Source organism: Psammomys obesus, unplaced genomic scaffold, assembly GCF_907164565.1.
Source record: "Psammomys obesus unplaced genomic scaffold, mPsaObe1.curated_primary_1811, whole genome shotgun sequence".
In the NCBI taxonomy this organism is placed as follows: Eukaryota; Metazoa; Chordata; class Mammalia; order Rodentia; family Muridae; genus Psammomys; species Psammomys obesus.
The window spans coordinates 14,824,327-14,850,282 of NW_026596125.1; the positions used below are offsets into that span (position 1 = coordinate 14,824,327).

Genomic DNA, 25,956 nt, shown 5'->3' on the forward strand with positions numbered 1-25,956 from the left:
AACGCTTAATATAAAGAAGAGAAGGAGAAACTTGAAGAAGCAATGCTAAGCCCTGGAGAAAAGACACTCAGAATCCACACCTGTGAGATTCCACCGTGTGGTGTGCCCTGGTGTGTGGGAGCTGCTGGTGTTTCCAGGCTAAACGGAACTCCATCCCAGTGTTCAGTTTAACTCAGCCCTTTCTCCTACTTTCTTCAACCCACTTTGGCTCAAGTCTATAACTACATGGCTTGTGTGTTATCAAAACAGATATGCCTTCGGCTGCATGAATCCAGGCATCTGCAACAAGACAATGTGCAGCTGTTAAGAGAAAGCACATGGAACATACATGTTGCCAGAAACTCCTATTTGCCTTTTCATATAAACTTATCAGTCTTGTGTCTTGCCATTTGGCAAGAGCCTTCATCTCATTGCTCTCCTCCTGCCCTGGGGTAGGACCAGGGTGATGACCTCCATTTTGCAGAGAAGGAAGCTTAGTCCTGGAAATTTTTAATGGCTTCCCAAGGAACTCTTTCCTTAATCCTTAGATGCCAGGATAATAAGGCAACTCTATTAGCACTTATATGGAGATTGTTAGGGACATCCTGATGCTGCTGAATCATGAAATTATATATACTCCCTGGGATATGTCTGGAACTCCCACCAGAGAAGCATCATCCCCTGCGCTGTGTAGAGCAAGGTCTGGTTGGATGACCCAAGGTTTGGAGAGATACTAAGAACACCTAAAGGCATTGCAATTGAAAGTTGTGTTTCAGAATGAAGATATAGACACCAGAAAACACTGGAGAAGCTTTTGTTGTTGTTGTTGTTGTTGTTTATATATATCAACACAACCTATATTTTGTTTGACTACTAGATGTAATTATGCTGGACTGGAATCTTTGAGATTCAAACTTTTGTTCACCTACATATAGAAATAAGAGAGCAAGAAATAGAATGAGAAAAAAATATAGAAGAAGAGAATTACTACCTGGGATAGTGCAGAAAAGTTTGTCTTCCATCAGAGGGTTGTTTGTTTTTTATTTTGATTTTTCTGCACAGGAATGAAAAGTCCAGCCCTGGCTAAGGCAGTAAGGTGGGGGTGGGATGTCTGACTCTGCAAGGACAAGAAATTAGATTCAGGCGGTAACTGAGCTTCCCATCGGATTATTGTGCCCAGTTCCCTTTTATTCCCCCTGTCGTGGATAATGTGTGCTCATTGTGACTTATCTGGAGTTGGTTTCTTTTACACCCTCTAGATATATAAGGTGGAAGTAGGACAGAGGCTAGAGATCTGGGAGCATCCGGGCAGCAGCGCCTACAGTCCAGAGGGAATGGGGAAGGCAGGAACATGAGCGACCGCTCATGACAGTAGCATCCTCAGTGGTAGGAGCCCGGGACAGCATCACTGTCTCTCTTGGAAACTCCTCCACAAGATCGTAGGATAATTCGTTCTTACCCTGACTTAACTTTCCGTTCATATTTCCAATACAGAACAATCGAGACCTGGTACCTGGAGGAAACATCAGCATTTGGCCAGTTTGGTTTGGCCACCTGGCAGAGATCAGCTCTAGAGACACGATGGTGGCGAAAGCCTTCCTCTTGCTGGCACTCTTTGCAGAAGCCTTGGCGAAATCATGCACTCCAAATAAAGCAGGTACCTCAGTGCTACACTGCTTTTCCAGGCTGTGGAGACTATGGGTCCCCACCTTGCTGTGATCCTGGCTCCAGGAAAGGGTAAAAATGCCAGCCATCAGGTGGCACTGAAGCCCCCAGTGACAAGCAGCCTTCTCCCGCAGGAAGCAAAAATGTGTGGAATGAACCCATTGCTTTACAAATTACAGGGTATCTGTTCCCTTTTCCATGGGACACGTCCTCTTCTTTATGTTTGACTACTCAATGCATGCTGTGTGTCTTTAAACGATACTTTGTAGCACTGAGTGTGAGATGGTGCAATGGGTAGTTTAAAGTATAAGGAATTGTCTCATTTTCATGGGGATGCATATATCAGTCTGTGATTTCATGGGTATATTCTTTAAGATCAAATAAAAGTTTTAGAGTTGGGGCTCTAGAATGGTGGTAAAATTCTTTCCTAGCAAGCATGGGGCCCTATGTTTAATACCCAGTATTGCTGAAAAACCGTTGGCTCTAAAATAAAGTGACATGTATTAAAAATGACCCAATTAAATTAATATTAAATAGTGACAATATTGTATGCGACAGAAGTTATAAGAGAAGAATTTCAGTGGCTGCAGTTTGGGGCACCTCAGCCAGCTGGTCAGTAGCTGGTGAATGCTGTGTGACACTGATCTGCTGACCACAGCTGATGCAAGCCATGTATGCACTCTTCCAGACGTCATCCTTGTGTTCTGTTACCCCAAGACCATCATCACTAAAATCCCAGAATGTCCCTATGGATGGGAAGTGCATCAGCTGGCACTCGGGGGGCTGTGTTACAACGGCGTCCATGAAGGTGGCTACTACCAGTTTGTCATCCCAGATCTGTCACCTAAGAACAAGTCCTACTGTGGAACCCAGTCCGAGGTAAGGTCGGTCTGCCTAAAGCAGGCATGCCTAAGCGAAGGCAATGGGACACGGGTGAGATGTCTGCTGCCTTCCTTAAGAGGATTCACAAGAATCCAAATTCCCTTTAAAAGTCAGTCCCAGTGCTCCAGTTTCCTCGGAGGTTTAGCGACGGAAGCTTCTCTTTCAGCAAGTTTAGGTGACTCTGTGTGCTGGTGCCCAGGACCACGTGCAGAACGCGGACACCAGAGGTTGCCAGTGGCGCGGACGTTGCATCCTGGTCTATCCTCTACCTTCTCTCTTGAGATGGGTCTCTTTCTTAACCCGGAGCTTGCCGATCAGAGACGGGCTGGCCAGTGAGCCCCTGAATTCTCCATGTCCGCCCCCAGAGCTGGGACTGCAGGCCTGTGCCCAGGGCTTGCTGGGTGTTAGATTCAAAGCCGGTCCTTACGTTTGTGCAGTGCGCACTTTACACTGAGCCGCCCCCGCAGCCCTCCCTCCATGACTCTCTGCACTTGACTTTTAGTCTCCTAATTTGTTGGGGAGTGGAGATAGCAGCAAAGCTTCTTGCTTTGGAGAGAACAAAGCACATTTCTCACTTCAGGTTTGGCGTGTTCATCCCCGGGTTGGATGCCCAGGGTAATGAAGTGACAGGTAAGTGCTTTTGGAAGTGTTTTAACACAGACTCGGAGAGGAGCAGGATCATGTGAACCACCTGCGGCAGGGAACCATGAGCCTCTCCACAGGTGTCCTTCCTATGTGACAGGAGAAAGCTGAGGCCTCCCCTTAGAGCCATTAGTTCTCAGGGGCAGAGGTCTAAAAGCATGGCCCGCCAGGCTCCGATTTTCCCTGGGCTTCTTGTCACTCCATCTCCAAACATGTTTCCCAGAATGCTCAGTCCCATCATGGGCACAGTGTCCCCCCTAACTGCCGTCTTCCTTCTGCCAGTACAAGCCCCCCATCTACCACTTCTACAGTCACATCGTGTCTAACGACAGCACGGTGATCGTGAAGAACCAGCCTGTCAACTACTCCTTCTCCTGCACCTACCACTCCACCTACTTGGTGAACCAGGCTGCTTTTGACCAGAGGTAAGCCGCTCTAGGGATAGAGGGCTGGCCACCGTGAGGGTGCTACAGTCCCTGTCAATCAGGCATGTTTCAGTCCTTATGCAAAATTCTCTCCCCTTTTCAGAGTGGCCACTGTTCATGTCAAGAATGGGAGCATGGGCACATTTGAAAGCCAGTTGTCCCTCAACTTCTACACTGTAAGTCCAGGCTGCCTTTTCCATCTGTGGCCTTTTCCCAGAGCACTTCCTTGGGAGCCACTCTCTCCTGGCTTCTGGGAAGAGCCCCAACCCAGAACTCCAGGGGTGCCTTATGCCTTAGCCTAGCTTTAAAGCCTGGGTGCAGCAGAAGGTTCACTTCAGATGCTGCATAGAAGAAACGGTACAGGTGTGGCCAACCTCCCATTTCACTGATACAAAAATTAAGGCAAGGTCACTAACAGACAATAGGACACCCCACATCTGACTCTTAATCAAGATTACTTTCCATTACTTTTCTCTCTAGAGATTTATTTGCCATTAGGATCTCAAAAGTATTTAGCTTGGGGTGTTGCACTCCCTATAGGCTAGAGCTAAAGATAAGACTTAGGGCTAGCCTCTGCTTATCTAGTTCTTTCATCTCTTAAGCCTTATAGTAAGATTTCCTCACTGTCTGACTGGACCCAATGCCTGTGTTAACATCAAAGGTTAAAGGCACACTTTGGTCTCTCTCAAAATTAAGTGAGCCAGAGAAACTAAATATGCACTGGGCATTAGCCCAGCTGCTCTCCCATTAGAAAGGGTACTTTGTTTTTAAGCTGCAGCTTCCAGTGAGGACATAGGCACACAGAGGGGACACTGGCCCGGCTGGCTAGAGGAAGATGCAGGCAGAAACACAAACCTTTGTTCGGAGCAATAGAATGGGAAGGTGCCCTTAGAGGGCAGCACATCTGACCCATTTGACTTTGCAAGAGAAAACATCCCACTTGAAATCTCATTAACACTGACCTCGCTTCACCTATTGCCTGGAAGCCGTTAACCCTTAGAATTCATCAGAGGAGCATCCTAAGATAACCTAGGCTGTTTTCCAAATAAGGATGTGAAGCCCAAAAGAAGGGAGGTCTTTGCCCAAGACCAGGTGCCTTGGAGAAGCATGTGGTGAGAACAGAGATTCCCAACTGAGGTTCTTCCTGCAAAGGGCGTGGTGTACAGCATCATGTCCTTTCACCCACAAAGGCCTTGTTTAATCTGGGATTCAAATATTTTACTCTTTTTAAAAAGTATTGTTAAAGAAGGATCACTAAGATGCATAAGCCTCAAGTTCTTAAAATCCAGCCGTGGCTTCATAGCACTAGTGGCTGAACCACAAGGCCGCTTGACCTGTCTTCAGGGTCAAGCATGGGCATAAAGGGGGTGATGAAATGATGGTGAAACAGCTTCCCACAATGGGAATACAATCTTTACTACAAGCCCCTGCCTGGAAGTGAGTAGTTAGTATTCTAATGAGATAAGGTTGTAGATTTGATCCTATGAATGTTTACAATAGTTTGATAGAAATCAGGGCTTTAAAAAACTCAGTTCCCACCATGAACCACACAGGGTTAAGTTTCAGACATAGACAAAACCTCAGAAGTAGAAATAACATGCTCTTTTAATCAATCCATCAATCCATCAATCAGCTAAGCAGGCCATCTTCTGAAGAAACAGAAGGGACAATTACTTCCCTAATTGTCTAGAAATGAAGCTAAGGTGCCCTAAAACCCCTCCAGGACAAGTAGATGCAGCAGAGAGCAGTTCCCAATGTCCAGAGGCTTTTGTTCTGGGTTATATTCTGCTGTGGGCTCAGTTTCCTACTAACCCATGTATTTCCACCCTCCCCTTTCTCCCTTGTCCACTTTGAGGGCATTCTTGGTTATTTCCAAAGCAACAACTGCCCTGTTGCATATATTTCCATCAAATTACCAGAAACAGAACCATGCCCTACATAGGACAATGGAACCAGCACACTGCTAATTGCTTAAGATTCTGGGAAGTGCAGAGCCTGGGCCCCCATACACTCCTTCTACTCTGCATGTGTCCTCTCTCTTCTTTCTCTCCATCCCTTCCCACTCACTTTGGCCAAGGACCCATAGTTGATATTCCCAGGGGAAAGTGATGACTCCCAATTGAAGACAAAGAAAGGTTGTTTGTTTACAGACATAGCCTGGCCCTGTGAGTAAAAAGCGGGGGAGGGTGGTGCATACCACAAAGCCTTGTTTTACCATTTACTAGTTAAATGACTTTGGGAAAGTTAGGGAGCCTCTCTACACCTGCATGTCTGCATCCATCACGTAAAAACGAAGTGATGCATATCCCTTAGATATTAGGAAGACTTGGTGGAACCATCTGTAGAAGTACTCACCATAGCATGTGAACTTGGTAAGTACCCAAGAAGACAACTGTTTTCATGAGTGTAGACTGAGGCCAATTTAACATGGGTGCTCTGAGTGTTTTTAGATCTGTTGCTTTTATACAGATGAATATCAATGTCAGTGTGAGATTAGATTAACTTCTTAAAATCCAAATAGTACTGACCATTTTTCTTAGTGATACAGATAGAAATGAAAAGTCTTAGAGTGAACATAGACAAACAACAGATTAAAGGTCCTTCCAGAATCAGAGCCAACTGCAGAGGTGACCCCTTGATTTTCCACCTGAGATTCACAGCGCTTCCACAGCTGAAGGGTGGCCACGCCACCTCTTTCAGGATACAGGTGAGCTGTACCTTGTGTTTTAGATTATCTTGTAAAATATGACCTCTGAACTCCTTTCTTAGTTCTGTCTGCTGAAATAATTTTGTGGAATTATGTTGGTCACAGCTCTCCAAAGAGTGCCCATCAAGCTAAACACTTTCTTACTGGTTCCTAAGCCATCCTACTTGCCTTCCTCCAAGCACAAGCCAGGTGACCAGTGCCCCTGTTATCAAAGGGACCCAGAATTGAAATGTTCTATTCTAGTCCTTTGTCAGGCCAATTAGAGGCACAGAGGGCCACAGGTGACAATCCAGGTTCTGGAAGACTCTAGGAATGTGTCCCGGAGTCGTACTTGAGCTAGTTTCCTTTCATCACTATCTCACCTGTGAACAAAAGCAACTACCAGACTTCCCCACAAAAATGTCTGCTCAGTGAGGCATACTTATCTTTAGCTTGGGTGACTAGGTATTTCTGAGTCAACCTTTTAGTCAAAGGAAGGAATGTTGGAACATGGTTTCTCAACAGATCCATCCATCCTGTAGGACACAAAAGTAGTTTGTGTGGATTTTGTGTGGATGAACTTCCCTAGCATGTAACAGCTTCCAAGGTAAAGCTATCTGAAGGCATGTTAAAGAGAAAGTAGGGGATACCAGACATGTTGGCACGGATTTGTAACCACAGCAGTTGAGAGGCAGAAGTGGGATTGTTTGGATATTGAAGCCAGCCTGGTCTACATGGTAAGTTTCAGGCTAGGCAGAACTGTATAGAAAGACCCAGAAAGAAAGGGGAAAAGAGGGAGGACATATAGAGGGAGGGGAGAGAGAGGGAGGGAAGCAGGCAGGGAGAGAAGGAGGCACTGGAGGAGGGAGGGAGGGGAAGGGAGGAAGGGAGGGAGAGAGAAAGAAGGAGGGAGATAAGAGAAGGAGGGGGAGAAGGAAGGGGAAAACATGATACACATTATTGTAGTTATCAGGAATAAAAAATGCCACTTCTGTCCTTCATTTTGGTGAAAACTGAACAATAGTTCAACCAGTAGGAGACATCACACTCCACCAGCTGATCCAGGAGAAAAACTTCACAGAAGCATCTCTGGAGATTGGGGACTAAATTGCCATTTCCAAGTTAGTTTCCATGTTTGAAATCTCATAAATTTTAGGCAAATACTGAAAATACTTTTAAAACCACTGAAAAGGTGTCACATCAGCTGCATGCTATGCAAGCAGATCGCTTATGACTGAAAACATTATTGCTTAATTGTGGCGACCATGAATGTGGTGCAGAGGCCTGAGAAATGGAAAGGAGGGAGCCAGCTTCTAGGTGGTTGACTACAAGAGCCTTGGCTGGACCTGCTTCAATAGCAGAACATAAGAGAGACATGTGGAGTCTTCTCACAAAGCCTCCACCTGCTGGACCCTTAGGAGGCAAAGTTCACTCTGACTGGAAGTCAGCTCTGTCCACCGCTGCAAGTCTCTAAGCTCATAAATTGAGGTTTGGAAATACCCTAGTCTGAGCTCTGTTTCTAATCTAGTCCCATCTCACAGGAACGAAGAAACAGAGTTCCAAAGGCTAAGTCCCTTCTACTGGGTCTCAAGTCAGCAATGGGGGCACCAGGGCGATCCTGGGGTCTGAGCCCTTCTGGCCAGTGTCTCTGTCATGGCTAGCACCAAAGAATAGTTCCAGGTTCTTACGGCATGGAGAAGCTGCCTCCTTTGAGGAACTCAGCACAGCTGTAATTCCTAATAATTCCCTGAACACTATCTGAAGACGGTGGACTTAGTCCCTGGGCTAGGGACTGGATGGACCCTGACACCCCTGACGCCCCTGAGTAGTAGTGACCTTTGACACAGTCCATTTTCGAGGCCTGCTCTTTTTAATCCACTGCATGGCACTATAATCTCATTCCTCTTTCCACTTCCCAAACCTCCTCCAGACCTGGCCTTCTTGCTGTCCTGCCAGCCACACCCTTGTCCTGAGGCCTCAGCCCTTGCGGGAGCACCCTTTCTGTTGTAGCTACACAGTCTCCTTCCTCCTCTTCCTCATGCCTTGTTCAAATGCAGCCTCCTCCATGGGGTCTCCTTGACTGCCCTTTTCAAAGCTGCAACATCGGGCTGGGGAGATGGCCCTACCGGTGAAGTGCTGGCCGTGCAAGCGTGAGGGTCTGAGATCACTGTGCAGGATCACCTTAAAGACAAACAAGCCGAGCATAATGGCACGTGTAATCCCAGTTTGGGGAAGCAGAGATAGGTGGGTCCCTGTGCTTACTTTCTGGCCAGTGTAGCACATTTGGTGAGTTCTGGGCCAATGAGAGAGCTATCTTAAAGTAGGCAGTGCCTGAGGCATGAAACCCAAGTTGACTTCTGGCCTTCACATACATGTGCAGAGACATACATGCATATCTTTATGCACTCAAATAGCCGTCCACACAAACCATGCATATGCGTGCATACACACACATACACACCTTCCTCATGTTCCCAATCCATTCTGCTATTTTTGTGGTTTCCAATATTACATACTAAGTGCTAGTCTAATATGCTGTGTAATTTACTTTGTTTTTATGGTCGTTCTCTCCTGCTAGACTATCAGAGCATTTATAGACAGATCTTGTTCACTCACAAACATTACATCTCAATACACAGTGTATCTTAACATAGAAACTACCCAAATATGTAAAACAATACCCAGACACATCACAGGCAATCAATGAGTTGTGCCTGGTGATAACCACACTGTTAATCAAGTCATGAACTTTCAAGCCCAGGTGAACATTTGCTCAGACAAAGCACGGGGATCAGGGGTAGTGAGGAGTTGTGTGCACTTGGTTCTTCTTGGCCTTGAGTGATTTGTGAAATAGTCTTGACATCCTTGGATTCCCTTATTTTCCTGTCAGTCAGTTTTGATGCCATCACTGGAACAGTGTGTGTCTAACCATGACCAGCAGATGCCCTTACCCCTTCTAAGATGACATCAGCACCCTCCGAGATTGTTTCTCTGGCTCTGGTTTTCTCTATGGTCTCACGTGCTTGTTCCTTGGGTTGGTTCCCTTCCTACCCAACCCCGGTGTCTGCCCCCATCAGACCTGACTGTTCATTCTGAGAGGTGGCAATGCCTGATGTCCTATTTCCTTTCCAAGAATGCCAAGTTTTCCACCAAGAAAGAAGCTCCCTTCATCCTGGAAACATCCGAAATCGGTTCAGATCTGTTCGCAGGAGTAGAAGCCAAAGGGCTAAGCATTCGGTAAGTTCCTTTACTCCGTGTGTAGATTTTCAAGTACAAAGGAAACAAGAGCATCAGACAGACTCTAGGGCTCAGGAGGGTCTATGAGGGACTGGGTCTTAGTGATGCTGCATTGTGTTATTTCCAGGTTTAAGGTAGTCTTGAATAGCTGTTGGGCCACCCCTTCGGCTGACTTCATGTACCCCTTGCAATGGCAGCTGATCAATAAGGGGTGAGTACTTGCTGAAGCCCAGGCAGAGCAGTGGGCCCAGGGTAGCCTGCTCTTCTGCTGTGGCCGGGGAGAGTTTGGGAGGAAACTTTCTGTTCAAAGCAGATCCTTTTTGGGGGAACTCCAGTTTTCAAGAGCCCTTCCTGACTCTACAGCAAATATCTTACCAGGCATTTTCTGAACACAGGAGCGCACCCACACACTCACTCCTCTGGGGAAGGGGGTTTGCTCCCGGCAAGCTGCCACCATCCAACCAAGCAGAGGTGGCTGTCACTGAGAGGCAGGTGCCACAGCCTGTGCCAGGGCATCTAGGTTTGCCCATTATTTGCTTCACCCCACCCCCATCACAAAGCTCCTCTTACATTATTTTCCACTGACTGATACCAGGCTTGGGACACTCAGGCTGCAAAGGGCTATTTTAAGGTTCCATGTCTTGAGTTCAGGCAAGGATCTCAGGTTTAGTGACCAGACAATCCTGTTAGAGCCTCATTTCATAAGTTGGAAAATTCTCACAGCCCCATCATTGCTGAGGCCACAACAGAAATAGCTCTGACCTTTGGCCCAGAGAGGAAGGCGCAACCTTTGTTTCTCTCTCACGACTTCTGAGACAGAATTCTGAGATGACATATCTTGGTCCCTGCACCTGTCCAGTAATCATACATTTAGATATTTCTTTGCAGTCATTATCTGGATCATATATGAAAAATATGACTACGCTTTTATAAAGATTATTTATAACATATGTATGCTTGGTGGAATATGCATTCCTTTTCCAACTTGAGGCAAAGCCGGATGATGCACAGGAGACAAGCGTAAGTGTCTGCGGCAGCAGTGGGAAACACCGCTGCCGTCTGTCACAGAGGTCTTTCCCTTGAGCTGCCCTGCCGTCTGCCAGATGCCAGCCCTGAAGAGGCCTCTCTCGCTTGGAGATTTTACTTCTTTAGGACAGGGGTTCAACTTACCAGATGTGTGGGTTCTCATAAGTCACTGCCTTCTATTTTATAATGGAAACAATCACATCCACCCCCATAGCCATTCAATTGACCTCACATGTAGAAATCAGAGTTCTTTAAAGGGACGAATAGCTGCACACAAGCCTAGCAGATTGCGCTGTGAAATACTGCCATAGGGCCCTTTTAGGGGTTCAATGGTGTGACGTTTCGTTCTCCCTTGCCCTATTCTGCCAGTTGCCCCACTGATGAGACAGTTCTCGTGCATGAGAACGGCAAGGATCATAGGGCAACGTTCCAGTTCAATGCCTTCCGGTTCCAGAACATCCCCAAACTCTCCAAGGTTTGGTTACACTGCGAGACGTTCATCTGTGACAGTGAGAAGCTCTCCTGCCCAGTGGTGAGGATTCTGGCTGGGAGTGGAAGCTGTTACCCCACGGGGCTAGGGCTGGAGGAGCTGGGTTCGACTGGGAGTTGTGGGTCCCAGGTGGAGAGGTCTGGGCCTGGCCACCATGCTATACCAAAACTTGGCATGTCACACTTGCTGGGCCTGGTTTCAGCTCATCAATTCTGGTGACTGTTCCCTTTCCAGAGAACAATATAAGATAAACGTGAAGGTAGCAATGGCCGTGGGGATGCTTTGAAAAAGTTATAGGGATAAAGGAATCCAAGATTTAGGCAGAAATGTAAAGCTGGGCGGCTGCAGTCTGCATGGGACTCTGTTCAGAGAAATGCTGAATGTCTAGGTCACAGTGGACAGCACGGGGGGGGGGGGGCAGTGCCCCTGGTTCTGGGCCTTGCTGAGCTGCGACCACCTCCACGTGAACTTAAACGTGCTCAATTCGAACGACCATCCTCTGCCCTCCAAGTAGACCGGACCTCCGAGGCCTATGCTTCTAAAGAGGCTGCCAGCCCCTGTGGCCTGGAGGATCCAGCAGAAAGGAGAGTGCTATTCTCCTTCCATCAACTCATGCAGCTAGAAAACACAAGAAGGAAAAGAGACAAGAACCAGGGGGTGCAGGACCGAGAGGCGGAGGACCAGTTAGTACTTGATCAAAGGGTGGGACTGGAGCTGCAGTTTTAACAAGAAAACAACGAAGCAGAACACGTTTTGCAAGCGCCCTCTTCTATCCCTACGTTGAGTCACTTAAGTAAAAGCTTTCCTCCTTATAGAAAGATATGGTGCCCATTCCTCCGCTGGAATGCTAATGAGCTATTCCTGCAGGATATCCCCAGCCTGGAGAGCCAATGTAGGCATGCGAGTGAGTGTGCGTGCGTGTGTGCCTGCCTGCCTGCCTGCCTGCGTACTTGATGTGTCTGTTGATATGTATTGGCTGGGGACTTTGACTCGAAGAAGTTTCATTTTTTTTTTCTTGTTTACTTTGTTCATTCCTCCTCCTGGTCTTCAGAACTGCGACAAACGGAAGCGCATGTTACGTGACCAGACAGGGGGCGTCCTGGTTGTGGAGCTGTCCCTGCGGAGTAAGCTGCTTGCCTAAGAGTCATGTGCACTCTGGGCTGTGTCCACAGGCACGGCGGGTCTGAGCATTTTGATTGAATTGTCAAACCAGGCGTGCCTGTGGACACAGCACTCGTGGGTTCCTCGAGTGGCGGGGTCTGATCACGTGGATGCAAGGGTAAGAGGTTTGTTGACTACCCTTAACGTTTCTCGGGGCCCAAATCCAAATGTACCTGAGGAAGCAGGACGTGTTGAACTGATCTTCCAAACTGATCCTGAACAACAGAGCAGAATGCAGGTGACCTGGGAGTGTCAGCAAACCTTCTCTGCCCAAGCCTTGCCTGTCACTAAGTCCATACATGAACAAGACTCATAGAGACCCTGTCTCCAGGATCGTACCTTCTAGCCAGGAGAGAGATGGAACACACTGATGGAAAAGCGGGGTGCTAAGGGGTGGGGGATGGGCAGGGTGATGAGGCATGTGTGGCCGCAGGAGCTGACCCAGCACAGGCCTTATGGACTGTTGGGAAAGGTCAACATGACCTGGAGGGTGCTGTGAGCGGAGGGTGAGCCAGGCTTTGGAGTCGTACCTCGAAGCATAATGGCCATATCATAGAGCATGCCTCTTGATCCATGTGGGCTGCCAACTAAAACAGGTTTTATACACTTTCTTGTGGTTCTAAAAGTTAAAAAGAAAAACATGGTGCATTTAACTTCAAAAAAATGAAAATCTCAGTGTCAATAAAGTTTTATTAAGAGACAGAGACATGTTCCTGCAGATGACATTGTCTACGGGCGTATTCATACTGCAATGACTGCACAATGAGGCCATGCTTGCTATCGTAGCACACACATGTCACCTCAGTAGTCAGGAGGCTGAGGCAGGAGGCTAGCAAATTTGTAGGCTATCTGAGATACGTAGTAAGATCCTGTCCAAAAGTGTAAAGAAAAAAATATACTTCATGGCCCCTGCAAAGCTAAAAGTTTTTAGCTTTTTTTATCTAGCGCTTTCCAAAACATTCAGCGGCCAAGGAGACAATGCTGTGAGGGAGCCTTTGAAAACCTCAGCAGACACTTCCTCTGAAAGGCAGAGGCTCATGATTTAACGGGGTCGGACATGGTCAGAAACAGTTCTGATACTTCCCGGCTTGCTTCAACCTGCGTTCTCTCTCTTTGCTCACTCCAGGCAGCGGTTTTTCCAGTCTCTGTGAGTTCTCAGGTAAGGAAAGAGCCGCTTCTGAGAAGCGCCATTGTGCAATGCTTAGGGGAAGTGGATGTACATGTTTGAGATGTTTACTTTGGCTCCAAAAAAAAAAAAAAAAAATCCGTCATCGAAAATACACATCTTAAAATGCACCTGAGTAGGGCAGAGAGGGAGAGAGGTAAAGGGGCCTCACTCCAACCAGCCTGTGACCAAGAGGAAGGAACTATTTTCAGTGGATAAAGAAGCATCAGACCATACCCCACCCTCTGAACAAAGCCATCACTGGTGTCTTTCCTAAGATTCTTGAACTTGGAGAGCCCGATTTTTTATCAGATCATCTGCTCATTTAGCAAATATTTGAGGCCTTGCTGTGACTCTACTGTTTATTAGCAGAATGGCTAGCGTAAGAAAGAGCCTTGGCCCTCCTCCAAATTCAGCTTCCTCTGTGAAACTGGGCTGTGGCTGTCCCTAGCATACGTAGCACTCCATGAATTAATTATACTTAACAATACAGTGAACAAGACAAGGTCAGGGGGTGAGGGCCAGGGAAGTGATGTAGCAAGCAGCCACAGAAGCTTCTTAGGGGGAAAACGAGATGTCTGTTCACCAAAGGTCCACAATTTAGGCTTATGTGTTAGGACCTGTGTGTTGGTAGAGGTGGAGCATGCTAGGAGGTGGACAGGAATGACTGTGTAAAGTCTGGAAGCCTTACAACAGCCTCATCACCTTCAGTCTGGCTGAGTGCTCCTCGGCCGGACACAGCCGTTCCTCAGTGCTCTCTCTGCCCATCTCTCCCGCAGCTGTTCTCCATCACCTCATCCTGACGCTGGGGATCCGTGCTGTGCTGTAGATCGCTGGGCAGCTGCGGCAGCTCTCTCCAAGGCCACCCTGAGCTACGAAACATTCATTTATTGTGGCGCCAAAAACAACAAACAAAAGACCACATTGCTCGGTAGCTGGGAACAGCCCTTCCCCAAATCTGTATTCCCTGTGATTTTTTGTTTGTGAATTTGTTGATCTTCTGCCTTTGGAGCCACACATCCTCTTATTCTTTCCTGTGGCCATGAGACCCTGCCAATCCCCTCCATGAAGCTGGGGAGGAGTCCTCTCTTATCTACACAAATTAAGGCAGCATTTGAAAGCTGCTTTCATAGTAAAAAGACACACACGCACACACACCCATCATGTGCAGCTTAGTATTCGGAGGTGAAGACAGACCATAACCACAAAAATCAATGCCAAATGCAGAGACTCCACAGAAATAGCCAGCTTTACCCAGCAGGCACTCTATGATTGAGGCACAGTTCTAAGAACCAGAATGGAGCACCTAGGAAGGAGGTTCCAATCTTGAAACCACAATGTGGAAATCCACTTACAAACAATATATTTGCTCAAACTTTTGTAATGGACAAGAAGTGAGTTCTTGAGTACCTCTGTTTTATAGGGTTTCTCAAATAGATATAAACATTAGGTAGGTGTAAAATGCTTTATCCTTATAAGTGAATATATTTCTGTAATCAAAAGTAAATAGGAAATAGACTATGAGAGAAGTAAAACTCATCTTCATTTCACATAATAGTGTGGTATTGCCTTATAACGTGTATTTGCATAATAGAAAGCTCTGGCAGAGGACAAGGTCTCTGAGATTTGAGAGCCAATCCTCCCCCACACCAGTGGTGCCCAGTTCTCTCACTAGCCTTATCTGTTCTTGGAAGTCTTCCTGTCTGGAATGGTCCAATGCGTTTCACCTTCACTGAAAACATTCAAGCTTGTATTTGCTTCCATCTCGTTCAGTTGTTGATTGTAGGAATCTAACTAACAAAGCATCAGAAATGCAATACAAATACAGCCAATGATATCACGCGACAGCACACTCTCATAATTAGCCACCCCTGTGTTTCAGAATATTCCAACGTCGATGACTCACACTTGTCAACAAGAAGCAAACTGAAAGCCAACCTTGCTAGAGCATTGGCTGTGGGCGACAGGACAGGCTCAAGTGCTAAGGTTTTGGTTTTCTTTGTCACATAAATACTTGGCATTTGAGATCACATGTCAGTTTGTCCCTCTGTATTTAATGCCCTTGAGAGGTTTGGAGGTCTGCAGTTTGCTGATCCTTTTACAACTTGCATAAGTGAACTTAGAAATTAAACCAGTTACCAAGTCATGTTTTGCCATGGGTTGGGGCTTGAGGGTTCCATGCAGTCTAAACTTGGTGTCTAGCCAGTGATTCAATCAGTTTGGAATCTCCTCCTAATGTAAACTCAGAGTTAGCTGTAGTCAAGAATTACAGAAAATGTGTTTTATTGACTCTTACATAGTTTACAGATATCCAAGTTATAGGCCTTTGGCTGTCAGACTAAAACAATGTTTAATTCAATCATCATGATTTATGATCTTGTATCTCTGCCTGGTGCTATGAACTAAATAAAATGCCTAGGATAAGTAACCTCTGACTGCAGTTTACAGTGTTCATATATTATGATAAAAGCCAATCCCACAGTTCTTCCATGGGTTTCTAGACTCCACAGAATCCACATATTCCACAGAATTTCAATCGCTAGTGCTTCAAACACTCCAGTACAGGAGTTTGCAGACAGAGAAGCGAAGGAGGTCAAGCCGGCTTACATGGCCAACATTGACGAGGAATAGAACCACCTGGGTGATGCTTGCCTTTGAACTTCAGGGTCTCTTGCTAGTGATGAGGTGTGTGCTTTAGGTTTAACTGGTGGTGTTAGAACTTCTCTGTGATGGATTAAGAGAATGTACCCTCACTACAATGTCTGTTATAAATTCTAACTCAAACTAAACAAAAAAAAAGACACTCAGAGGGAAAAAAAAGATGCAGACTCCCTTAGGTATCTTTCCACACACAACACTAGATTTGAGGACACTGCTCCTGGCTGTAATGTCTATACTCGTTCCCTTTCTGTCTCTCTCCCTTCCTTCCTCTCTTCTTTTCTCCCTCTCTGTGTATATATACCTAATATATGTATGTATGTGTGTGTGTATATGAATATACAGGTGTGCATGTGGGTGTCTGTGTTTATATTTGTATGTGTGTTTTGTATACCTATACAGGTCTGGATATAAAATGTTCGTTATACTATTAAATGAAGACAGATTTAATGAAGTCTTTATTATTTGAATATAATTTAGGGAAGTTGATGGGCTAGGACTAGAAGCAAATGCACCTCACTGATACAAATACTAAGATGGAACAATAATAGCCAATTACCTTATCCAACCCCATCCCTGAAACTGAATAGAATTTTCTAATGCCCTTTTAATATAGCTATATTAGATTATTTGGTTGCTTTGTATTTTCTTTATAGCTCTATAGTCCTCAATGGTGTGCTCCTTTCAACTAAACCGTTAGATGAGAGTGAAAGAGAGTTTTATATTCTCTTATACTCCCAGTGTGTCAGCGAACAGAGCAAAAGCTTACACATGTTCCTGGAGTTTATAAAATTCCCAGATGAATGGGTGGTTGAGTGGATGGATGGATGGATGGATGGATGGATGGATGGATGGGTGGATGGATGGACGGATGGATGGGTGGATGGACGGATGGATGGGTGGATGGATGGATAGGTGGATGAGGGGTTAGAGAGATGGATGGACGGGAGCTTGGGTGGGTGGGTGAATGGTGTGATGGTTTGGATAAAAAGGTCCCCCGTATCCTCATAGGGAGTGGCACTATTAGGAGGTATGAACTTGTTGGAGTAGGTGTGACTTTGTTGGAGGAAATATGTCAGAAGGGGCAAGAAGGTCTAAAATGCTCAAACCAGGTCTAGTGTATCATTTACTTCCTGCTGCCTGCCAATCTGAATGTAGAACTCTCAGCTCCTTCTTCAACACCATGTCTTCCTGCATGATGTCAGGCTTCCTGCCATGAAGATAATGAACTAAACCTCTGAAACTGTGAGCCAGCACAAATTAGGAGTTGTCATAATCATAGTGTCTCTTCACAGCAATAAAACCCTAAGTAGGACAGACTGAATGGATGGGTGTGTGAGTGGAGGGTTAGAGGAATAGGTGACTGTATGGATGGGTCAGTGGGTAGATAGATGGATGGATGGAAAGGGAGTGGTCTAGCAATCTAACAGCTGCACAAGAGGTTATGGTGTGTTTTCTTTCATGGTGGAGCAAAGTGTTTAGAACAAGAAGCCATGATGCTCAAAAAGGGAAGAAGGTAGGAAGCCTGACAAGATGGACTCTAGCCCATTGTCTCCACACTGGAGTAGAAGGGAGGAGCTCCCTAACATAAATTCCTTCTGCCATCCCTCCTCCTGGGTGGCAGTGTAAGAGGCTCAGCCCTTAATACTGAGAGCTTTCAGGGGAGCAGAGCCTCTCGCCAGAACTGTACCAAGAACAGGAAGTCTCTGAAGGTCAGAGAAATCAGTCATGTGCCTCTGGGACAAGACAAAGTACAGTAGATGGGAACACTCAGGGGTGGTCACGAAGATGGGTTAATGCTGGGAACTCTTTCCTTGGTTGTGAAAAAAAGGCAAGAGTTATCCAGAACATTTTTGTAAACATTGTCATGAAAGTTCCCCAATAAATCAAAAGGTAGTTTGTTTCCCAAAGCAGTACTCAAAAATACCTCCACAGTGCACACCAACAACAAAGAAAATCTAACTGGTCTCATTGGGTCTCACTTCCTCGTTCCTGGGTGTTTCAACAGAATAAGGATCTTTCAAGGGCAGCATCTTATCCGAATGCTTTCTGCATTCCCAAGGAACCATGTAGGCTGGACACTTTATGGTACAAAGAAAAAGTGTTGTGAAAAAAAGTAGGATAGGGTGGGCTGTTGCCCAGCCTGTAGCCTCCTCTTTCCTTCCCTCAGAGGGAAATGGGTTTTAGGCAAATTCATGAGTTGTGACGCTAGAAACCTCTGTGGCTGGCCTTGCCTGGGAATGAGTTCCCTGTATCTTCCTCTACCAACTGCCCACCAGCGAGGGATCAGGAAGGACACCAATCAGACAGCACCCCCTAGTGGGAGACTGACTCAATGCCAGGAACTACAACAGTTGTGAAATGTTGGACACATTCCACCCCAAAAGGATCCCCACAGAAATCAGTGGCTCCACAAACATCTTGAAAGAGCCTCAGGAGCTCTCTGGAACTTTAGCTTCTTCCTCGGTAAACTCGGGGAGCGGGACAGTGAAGCCGGCTTTGCCCTTCAGCCAGAAGGTGGTCTGTTCTCCCTTGCCCTGTGGGAAGGGAAGGAGGGTCTGGTGAGCCAGAGAAGAGCAGCTGACAGGGAAGCCTGTCTGTGTCTGGCTTGCCTGGACAGGCAGCAAGCTATCCCTGAGAGAAACGCCTAACTGTGTACGGAATCCTGGCGACTACATGGGCCATCCACCATTTTCTTTTGTGGAAAGGGCTGCAAAGAATAAAGTTCACTGGCTCCTTGGCCCCCTGGTCCCCTGGCCCCTGGCCCCTGGCCCCTGGCCCCTTGGTCCCCGGCAAAAATCTTTAAAATATAATAAAATCTGAACTTTTAGTGTGACTTGGGGACCAACGAAGGCACCTCATACACATGTGTACGTAGAATCCAAATGTTCAGCCTAACCACCATGCCTGTTTTCCATATGCACAACTAAGTCCTCTAGTCGGGCCACCAGTCAGGAGATGACATCACCCCAAGAAGGTCATACAGTGCTGTCCCCAAGTCCTCTACCTGCTGGACGGACAGTGCCCTGGCACCAGGGAGTTGATGCCACTCTCTTCTCTCTCGCTTCTTTTTCAATGCCCGAGTCTTTGGCGATACTGGGGAATGAACCTGGGCCCTCACAGTTGCTAGACAAGCACTCTGCTACTGAGCTACAACCCAACCCTTCCCTGTTCTGTTTTCTAGGTTTCCACCCCTGTCCAGACAGCCATGGCGACCACCACTGCTGCTGTGTGCATAGCTCCAAAACGACATTGAAAATGTCTCCAGGGGAGCATCTGTTCTCTTCCCCTCCCCAGTCCCAGGAAAGGGAAGCCTGAGGGGGTGAAGGTCATCCATCCATTTCAGTGATGGGCGGGATGAGGCCAACCAATAGATTCCTGTTTTCTATTTTCTGGACATGTTGGTCCTAGAGACACAGAGGAAGAGAGGGAGTGTTCACTGTGGCCTTCTGTTCAAGCGGAAGCTGGGAGACCCTCTGGTAGCAGAAAGGACAGAAATCCCTTAAGGCGTGACAGCTGGAGCAGTTTCTATTGGTAGTCTGTATCTGCCCACCAGAGATGGCTGAGCCACCTCCACAGGGGCCCAGCAGACAGGAAAGCCTCCAGAGGGGGCCCAGCCCTGCACTGCCATGCACAGAATCACTCATCTCCCCCCATTATTCCATATGTCTATCAAGGTGAAAAAGAGTCGGCCTGGCCTTACCTTGACTGAAATGGTGCCTCGCTTTTGCAGGTGGTACCCTCCTGCTGCCACAAGAGCTTCTGCGGTGCTCTGAGAAACGTGAATCCGGAGAGCTGCCAGAAGCCAGGCATGGCCCAGTTACCATCTTGTCACTGGGGGAGCCGGGGAGGGCTTCTTTGAGAGGGGACCAACATTACTCTCCCTCTTTGTTCTCTAGAATTTCTCATGGAACAAAGCACACAGCTGGGTATCATAATCCCAGCCCGTGGGAAGCAGAGCTGGGGGAGGGAGACCTGGGGGGGGGGCCTGAAGTTCAAGATCAGTTTTTGCTACATTGAGAGTTCCGGGCTATCATGGGATTTAGTCAGACCATTTTCAGATACACAGGTAGGTAGATGGGTGGGTAGACAGACAGACAGACAGACAGATAGATAACAGGAAGGCAGGCAGGCAGACAAATTAAAGGACACATGATAGCCACTGTCTGGACCACATAGGTTGGGACCCTCAACCAAGGAGGCATTGGAAAGATACTTATGGATTCTTATTAGTGTTTGGATGAGGAACCCGGAGAAAACATACTGCTGAAAATGTTACCATAACAAAAGGTGCAGGTAAAAACAGTTTTGGAGCCTGCCTAGGCAGCCAACTTTCTGATTTACTGTAAACCTTTTTCTACAAGATGATAGGTTTAAATGTGTCTTAAAGTTAGTTGATTAACTTGGGTAATAAAGTAACTGTGTGTGTGTGTATGTGTGTGTGTGTGTGTGTGTGTGTGTGTGTGTGTTTACACATTGTGAGAAACCAGTACATTCAAAATAATGGCAACCTAAATTCTTGAAATTTAAATCACTGAGGAATTATTTTTTTCCATGTCTCAACTGAGAAATGACATATATATCAAGCAATTGTTGGTGCAATAAAATTACTAGAAAGCATACAAGAACATGGTGCTTCCTAGAGTCCTGATCATAGATTTCCTCTGTACCACCAGGAATACACTCTATATCAGAGATGGAAACACCTGCTGCTCACAGACCAGTGTTTGCAAATAAAGTTTATTGGAACCAGGTCATTCCTCTGTTTCAATTGTTGTGTTGGAGGATTACTGCCTCCTTTTACTAACCTAGGCCTAGTCCTGGAAGCTTCTAGTCTCTCTGCAATCTAACCTAGGCCCAAATTGTATTCAGCCTCTGAGACTTACTGCTGAATAAGCTCACACTTTCTTGTTCTTACTGAGCTCTGGGCTGGCTCAAACTCCTATCCCAGCTAACTTATTCCATCTGGATTCTTTCTCTCAGTCACTGAATTAACTGCTCCGCTTGGCCTCAAACTAACTCAAGCAATCTGCTCTGATCTTCTGGCTCCTTCCCATTCCCTGGCTCATTCTGTCTTCACCTGTGGTCTAGCTTGTTCTCTCTTCAACCTGTCTCTGTATATCTGTCCTAGTAAAACTGCCCCCTCTCTCTGTATTGCCCCTTAAATAGCTTTCTTTTCTTCTCTCTTCTCCTGAGAGTTGGGCTTATCCTATTCTGTCAAGTCTTTCTCTCATTCATCACTGTTTCTGCCACTCAATTACACATCACTTTCAAACATGGCTGTTTCCTTCTACAAACTATCTTGACCTTCATTGTTTGGGATTAAAAGCATGAACCACCCCACCTGGATCTAAGCTTTTCTTACCTGAAACTTACTCTATAATAGGCTGGCCTTGAATGCAGATCTGCTTGCCTCTGTCTCCTGAATTCTCCTTTAAAGATTTATTTCTTTTTACATATAGGAGTACTCTATTGGCATGTACACCTGCATGCCAGAATGTGGCATCAGAACCCAGTAAATATGGTTGTGAGGTGTCATGTGGTTGCTGGGAATTGAACTCGGGACCTCTGAAAGAGTAGATGGTGCTCTTAACCACTGAGCCATCTCTCTAGCCCCTGTCTCCTGGGTTAAAGGTGTGTTTGTATTCTAGTAGGATCACACAGAAGGTCTTTGGATGTGATCTCTTGTCAAAGCAGCCATGTTTTAAATTAACATTCCTCTACACATTTACATGTTTCTAAAAGTACTTTTGAACTATAACATCAGAAATAAGTAGTTGCAGCTGGGACTATATGGGCCCTAAAACCTAAAATATTTACTGTATGGCCCTACAAGAAAAATTTTCTAATTTTGTGCTTTGTGTTTATATGCTTTCATTATGTATAGATCTGTTAAGAATGGGAAGAAATTGGTAGGTTGGCTATTTTTACTATGTTAATCTACCGATCCATGAACAACATGGAAGATCCTTCTATCTTCTGATATCTTCTTTCTTCAAAGGCTTGAAGTTTTTGTCATAGAGAGCTTTTACTTGTTTGGTTAGAGTTACACCAAGATACTTTATATTATTCGAGGCTTAAAAGGTGCTGTTTCCCTAATATCTTTCTCAACCCATTTGTCGTTTGTATATAGGAGGGTTACTGATTTTTTTTTTTAGTTAATTTTGTATCCAGCCACTTTGCTGAAGGTGTTTATCAGCTGTAAGAATTCCCTGGTAGAGCTTTTGGAGTCATTATACTATTTTATCATCTGCACGTAGTGATAATTTGACTTCTTCCTTTCCAATTTGTATCCCCTAGATCTTCTTTAGTTGTCTTATTGCTCTCACTAAAACTTCAAGTACTATACTGAAGGGGAGGAGGAAGAATTGAAGGAGTCAGAGGGGTCAAGGACATCACAAGAAAACCTACAGAACCAACTAACCTGAACTGCCAACCAGAAAGCAGACATGGATCTGACCTGGGCCCTCTGCATGTATGTAACAGATGTGCGGCTTGATCTTTGTGTAGGACCCTAAGGCAGGAGCAGGAGCTGTCTCTGACTACAATGCCTGTCTTTGGATTCCTTTCCCCTAACTGGGCTACCTGTCTAGCCTCAATAGAAGAAGAGGTGCCTAGTCTTACTGCAACTTAATATGCCAAGGCTGGTTGATATCCTTGGGAGTCCTCCCCTTTTCTGAGGAGAAGGGGGGAGGGGTAAATGAGGTAGTAAGGGGAAGGGACTGGGAGGAGAGGATTAAGGGGAAGCTGTGATCAAGATTGGAAGGAAATAAGTAACTTCATTAAAAAAAAAAAAGAAAGAAAGGGGGGATTTTGAAAAAGAATGAGAAGAAAGGCTGAAGGTGTGGCTTGATGGGTTAAAATGCTAGCTATGCCAGTATGAGGCCTGAGTGTTGATTCCCAGCACCCACATAAAAGCTGGGTATCATTCATCTATAACCCCAGTGTTGGGAAGTGGAGACAAGTGAATTCTGAGAGCTCTCTGGCCACCTAGCCTAGTCAGGAAACTTTAGCTTCAGTGAGACCCTGGCTGAAAAATTAAAGTGAAGACTAGGAGAGCAGTAGAGAAAATACCTGACATATGCCTTCTACGTACACATACACACACACGAGAAAGAGAGAGAGATTTAAGAGAAAGAAGCCATGTGTGTTTCTGTAGCTCCGCAGAGCACACAGGGAAAAAAATATCACTGTCTACACAGCTGGCACTCAGGTTGTCTCCTGGGAGTAATCTTATCATGCGGATGATAAGAGACAAAATACAGACGAGTCTTCTAAAACACCCACTGGTTAGCAATAGAGGACCAGAGGACAGGGACACTGTGCTTGCAGAGCAAGTAATACCCACGTAAACTGCTGCTTTCCATTCTGGAGGCCATGTTCACAGTGTCTCCAAAAAGACAGTACCTGGGCATGGTGATGCCCACCACGCCAGCAACCACAGGACCTAGGGAGGGAACAATAGGAGGGTCTAACTGCCTGCATACCCCAAGGCTGGGCTCCAAGCAGGCCACCAAGTCCAGAGAGGAAGTTAATTCAACAAGTATTTCATTAAGTGCCCCCATGGAGCCATGCTTGACAATGTGCATCAAGGAGTCCCTGCAAAGATCCAGAGATCACACACGCTTCCCTAGAAATCAAGTCGAACCCTAACCATGTTGATTATGAACTGCAGATGTACACAAAGCCTGCAGCAGCACAAACTTGAGGAATTTGTTATGACTGGAGAACAGGTGTGCTTTCAGTACCATGGACATGTAATTGGGGGGGGGGGCAGATGGTGGAGGGACTCATGCAAAAGGACACTATGAACCATTTTCTCAAGGTATCTTGAGCCTGTATCTTTCAGGAGACTGAAGCAGGCCAACCTCAGCTGTGTTGCAAGACTCCCTCAATATTTTTCTCAAAAAAAAGTAATAAAGGAATATTAAATTAAGTAAGAATCATTCATCTGCAAGTCATAAGACCACGAGTTTGACAAAAAGAAAATTTATCAAAGGAACACCAAAAGGGAAGCATGAAGGAATGTGGCCCAGCCTGGCTCCCACACTCTGCCTGCCTCTGTTTCTAAAACATCTCGGAGTTTCTATGCATCCTTATTTGCACCAAGCAGCTCAACCAACTGAAAACATATGTGCATTGTCTGGTCCCCTGGCACTATAACCATTTAAAGGCTGTGTTCCTAAAAGTCTCAGGCATAGCTGCTCAAGCCCAGAGCCACCTGTGGACACGCAAGGACCGCCTGCCACCTGCCATTAGTTCTGTGTACCTGTATGGAGGCCTATCCGGAGCTTGAGTCTCTCCTCAGGCATGTGCCCAATGTGGAAGTGGGTGGTGGCGCTGAGTAAATGCAAGGCCACGGTGGCAATTTCAGCTGCATGCTGGGTTCCGTTGCGGGTGGGGAGCCCACTGGCCACCATGTATGCATCCCCAATGGTTTCAACCTGGAAATGACACAACGAAGGACTCACAGGTTTCCGGAGGGGTGGCACTGGACAGAGGGGGAAATTGGCTTAGACAACAAGACCCCCACATTCCCAGACCCTCTCCTGAGGCTTCATTGTCCAAAGCTTGAGTCTTGCTGGTGTCCACTCCACCACATCCAGCATTTCTTCAAGTGTCTGTTCTTGCCCCCGTTCCTCACAAACCATTCCTGCTCCCCATAACCACTGCTTGCACCTCTGAGATGTGATAACCCTGGTACCTTGGACATTTCCCTAGTCCAAGATCAGAATAAGCTAGACAAACAGCCTCATACAAGTCAGGTAAATCCTGATGGATGACGTGGATCCCTCCAGTGGAGTCCATATCAGCCTACCCAAAATGTCCTCGTGCCTAACGGCTTAGAAATGCCTACACACCATTTGATTCATTCACTCACACATCTAGACATTTATACATTGACATGTGTTCCTCTATAACAGCCCTCCTAATAAAACCAGAGTCCAGAGTCCTTGTTAGCACAGAAGAAACCGATGACTAGAGACCCAAGGCATCAGCCTTTTGCAGACACAGTTGTATCCAGTAGAACCCAAAGATGATGCGGAAAGTCCCTGTATCGTCAGGTGGTGGGAACACTTCTCTTCTGATAATGCCAAAATTCCAAAAGTCAGTTATTCAATAGGTCTAACCTGATTCAAGGCCACTTTTCCCCTCCCGAGAACAATCTCACAAAACAGACCAGGTATAATAGCCACCCCTGCCAAGTGCCCCTGGGGAGGGAAAGTGAGGCAGAAAGTCTGGGGACACTGGCCTAGGCAGAGCAGGAGTGGGGATCAGCTCCTAGAGTCACTGTGACATCCTTTCTTTCACCCTTGGACACTCATCATCTAGTGGAGAATACTTGGGGATACCCATTGAGCCACTCAAGGGATATAGCCACACTGTCCTCCAAACCTTGTCTATCCCAGGACATGGGTAGAGATAGAGGCAGCATTCCGGGGTCATGGGTAAGGTGGTACAGCTGTGGCTGCCTAACAGGTCTGTGGCGGCACAGGCACACAGCACCCCTGTGATCTGACCCTCCCCACAAAGAGGTCAAATGACCCACAGAGCAGCATCAGCACCACTACACACATCACTGCGGTCCTCCTCCATCTCCTTCTCAGCCTGTGGGACCATGTTTATATGCTGCCTGAGTAGCGCTACACAGGCGATAGCTGCCCTCTCCCCTTTGGCCTCAGCCTGATAGTGTAGATTTGAAGTGTCTGTATTCACTCTGGATTTCTTGGATCATTCCAACAAAAGCAAGATCCACAGGGGATCTATAGGTAGCAGCTTTGAGCTTCCTGGGGTCTGAAGGACACAATTCAGTACTGGCTGACATCTCCTTACAAACACGGTTACTGTTTGATTGGAGAAATGGGTGAAGAGAAAGAGTATCTATAGCAATGGTGTGTGTGTGTGTGTGTGTGTGTGTGTGTGTGTGTGTGTGTGTGTG

At 46.4% G+C, this 25,956-nt stretch overlaps 2 protein-coding genes across 2 annotated transcripts in view; one reads left to right on the plus strand and one right to left on the minus strand.

Annotated features, from left to right (window-relative positions):
* The first annotated feature begins 1,540 nt into the window (after nucleotides 1-1,540).
* Nucleotides 1,541-14,187, plus strand: Tectb (tectorin beta). The gene is made up of 10 exons (XM_055591730.1): nucleotides 1,541-1,636; nucleotides 2,333-2,523; nucleotides 3,451-3,593; nucleotides 3,697-3,769; nucleotides 9,413-9,516; nucleotides 9,644-9,727; nucleotides 10,912-11,074; nucleotides 12,084-12,156; nucleotides 13,320-13,352; nucleotides 14,138-14,187. The coding sequence occupies exons 1-10, from the start codon at nucleotides 1,561-1,563 to the stop codon at nucleotides 14,185-14,187; spliced, it is 990 nt and encodes a 329-aa protein (XP_055447705.1). The 5' UTR covers nucleotides 1,541-1,560.
* Nucleotides 14,188-18,448: 4,261 nt separating this feature from the next.
* LOC129665210 (guanylate cyclase 2G-like) overlaps nucleotides 18,449-25,956 on the minus strand; it is a 39,028-nt gene continuing 31,520 nt past the window's right edge. Inside the window, exons 18-21 of the mRNA XM_055591756.1 lie at nucleotides 24,286-24,460; nucleotides 23,365-23,463; nucleotides 19,720-19,811; nucleotides 18,449-18,553 (exon numbers count right to left, since the gene is read on the minus strand). Coding sequence (XP_055447731.1) covers nucleotides 18,449-18,553; nucleotides 19,720-19,811; nucleotides 23,365-23,463; nucleotides 24,286-24,460 — 471 coding nt within the window. The remainder of the gene's footprint in view (nucleotides 18,554-19,719; nucleotides 19,812-23,364; nucleotides 23,464-24,285; nucleotides 24,461-25,956) is intronic.

What these genes read in the sequence shown, in the direction of transcription:
- Tectb (XM_055591730.1), top strand. Translation starts at nt 1,561, where the DNA reads ATGGTGGCGAAAGCCTTCCTCTTGCTGGCACTCTTTGCAGAAGCCTTG. An exon ending in AGAAGCTCTCCTGCCCAGTG is followed by an intron (nt 11,075 to 12,083) that starts GTGAGGATTCTG and finishes CCTGGTCTTCAG; the next exon opens with AACTGCGACAAACGGAAGCG. An exon ending in CAGTCTCTGTGAGTTCTCAG is followed by an intron (nt 13,353 to 14,137) that starts GTAAGGAAAGAG and finishes TCTCTCCCGCAG; the next exon opens with CTGTTCTCCATCACCTCATC.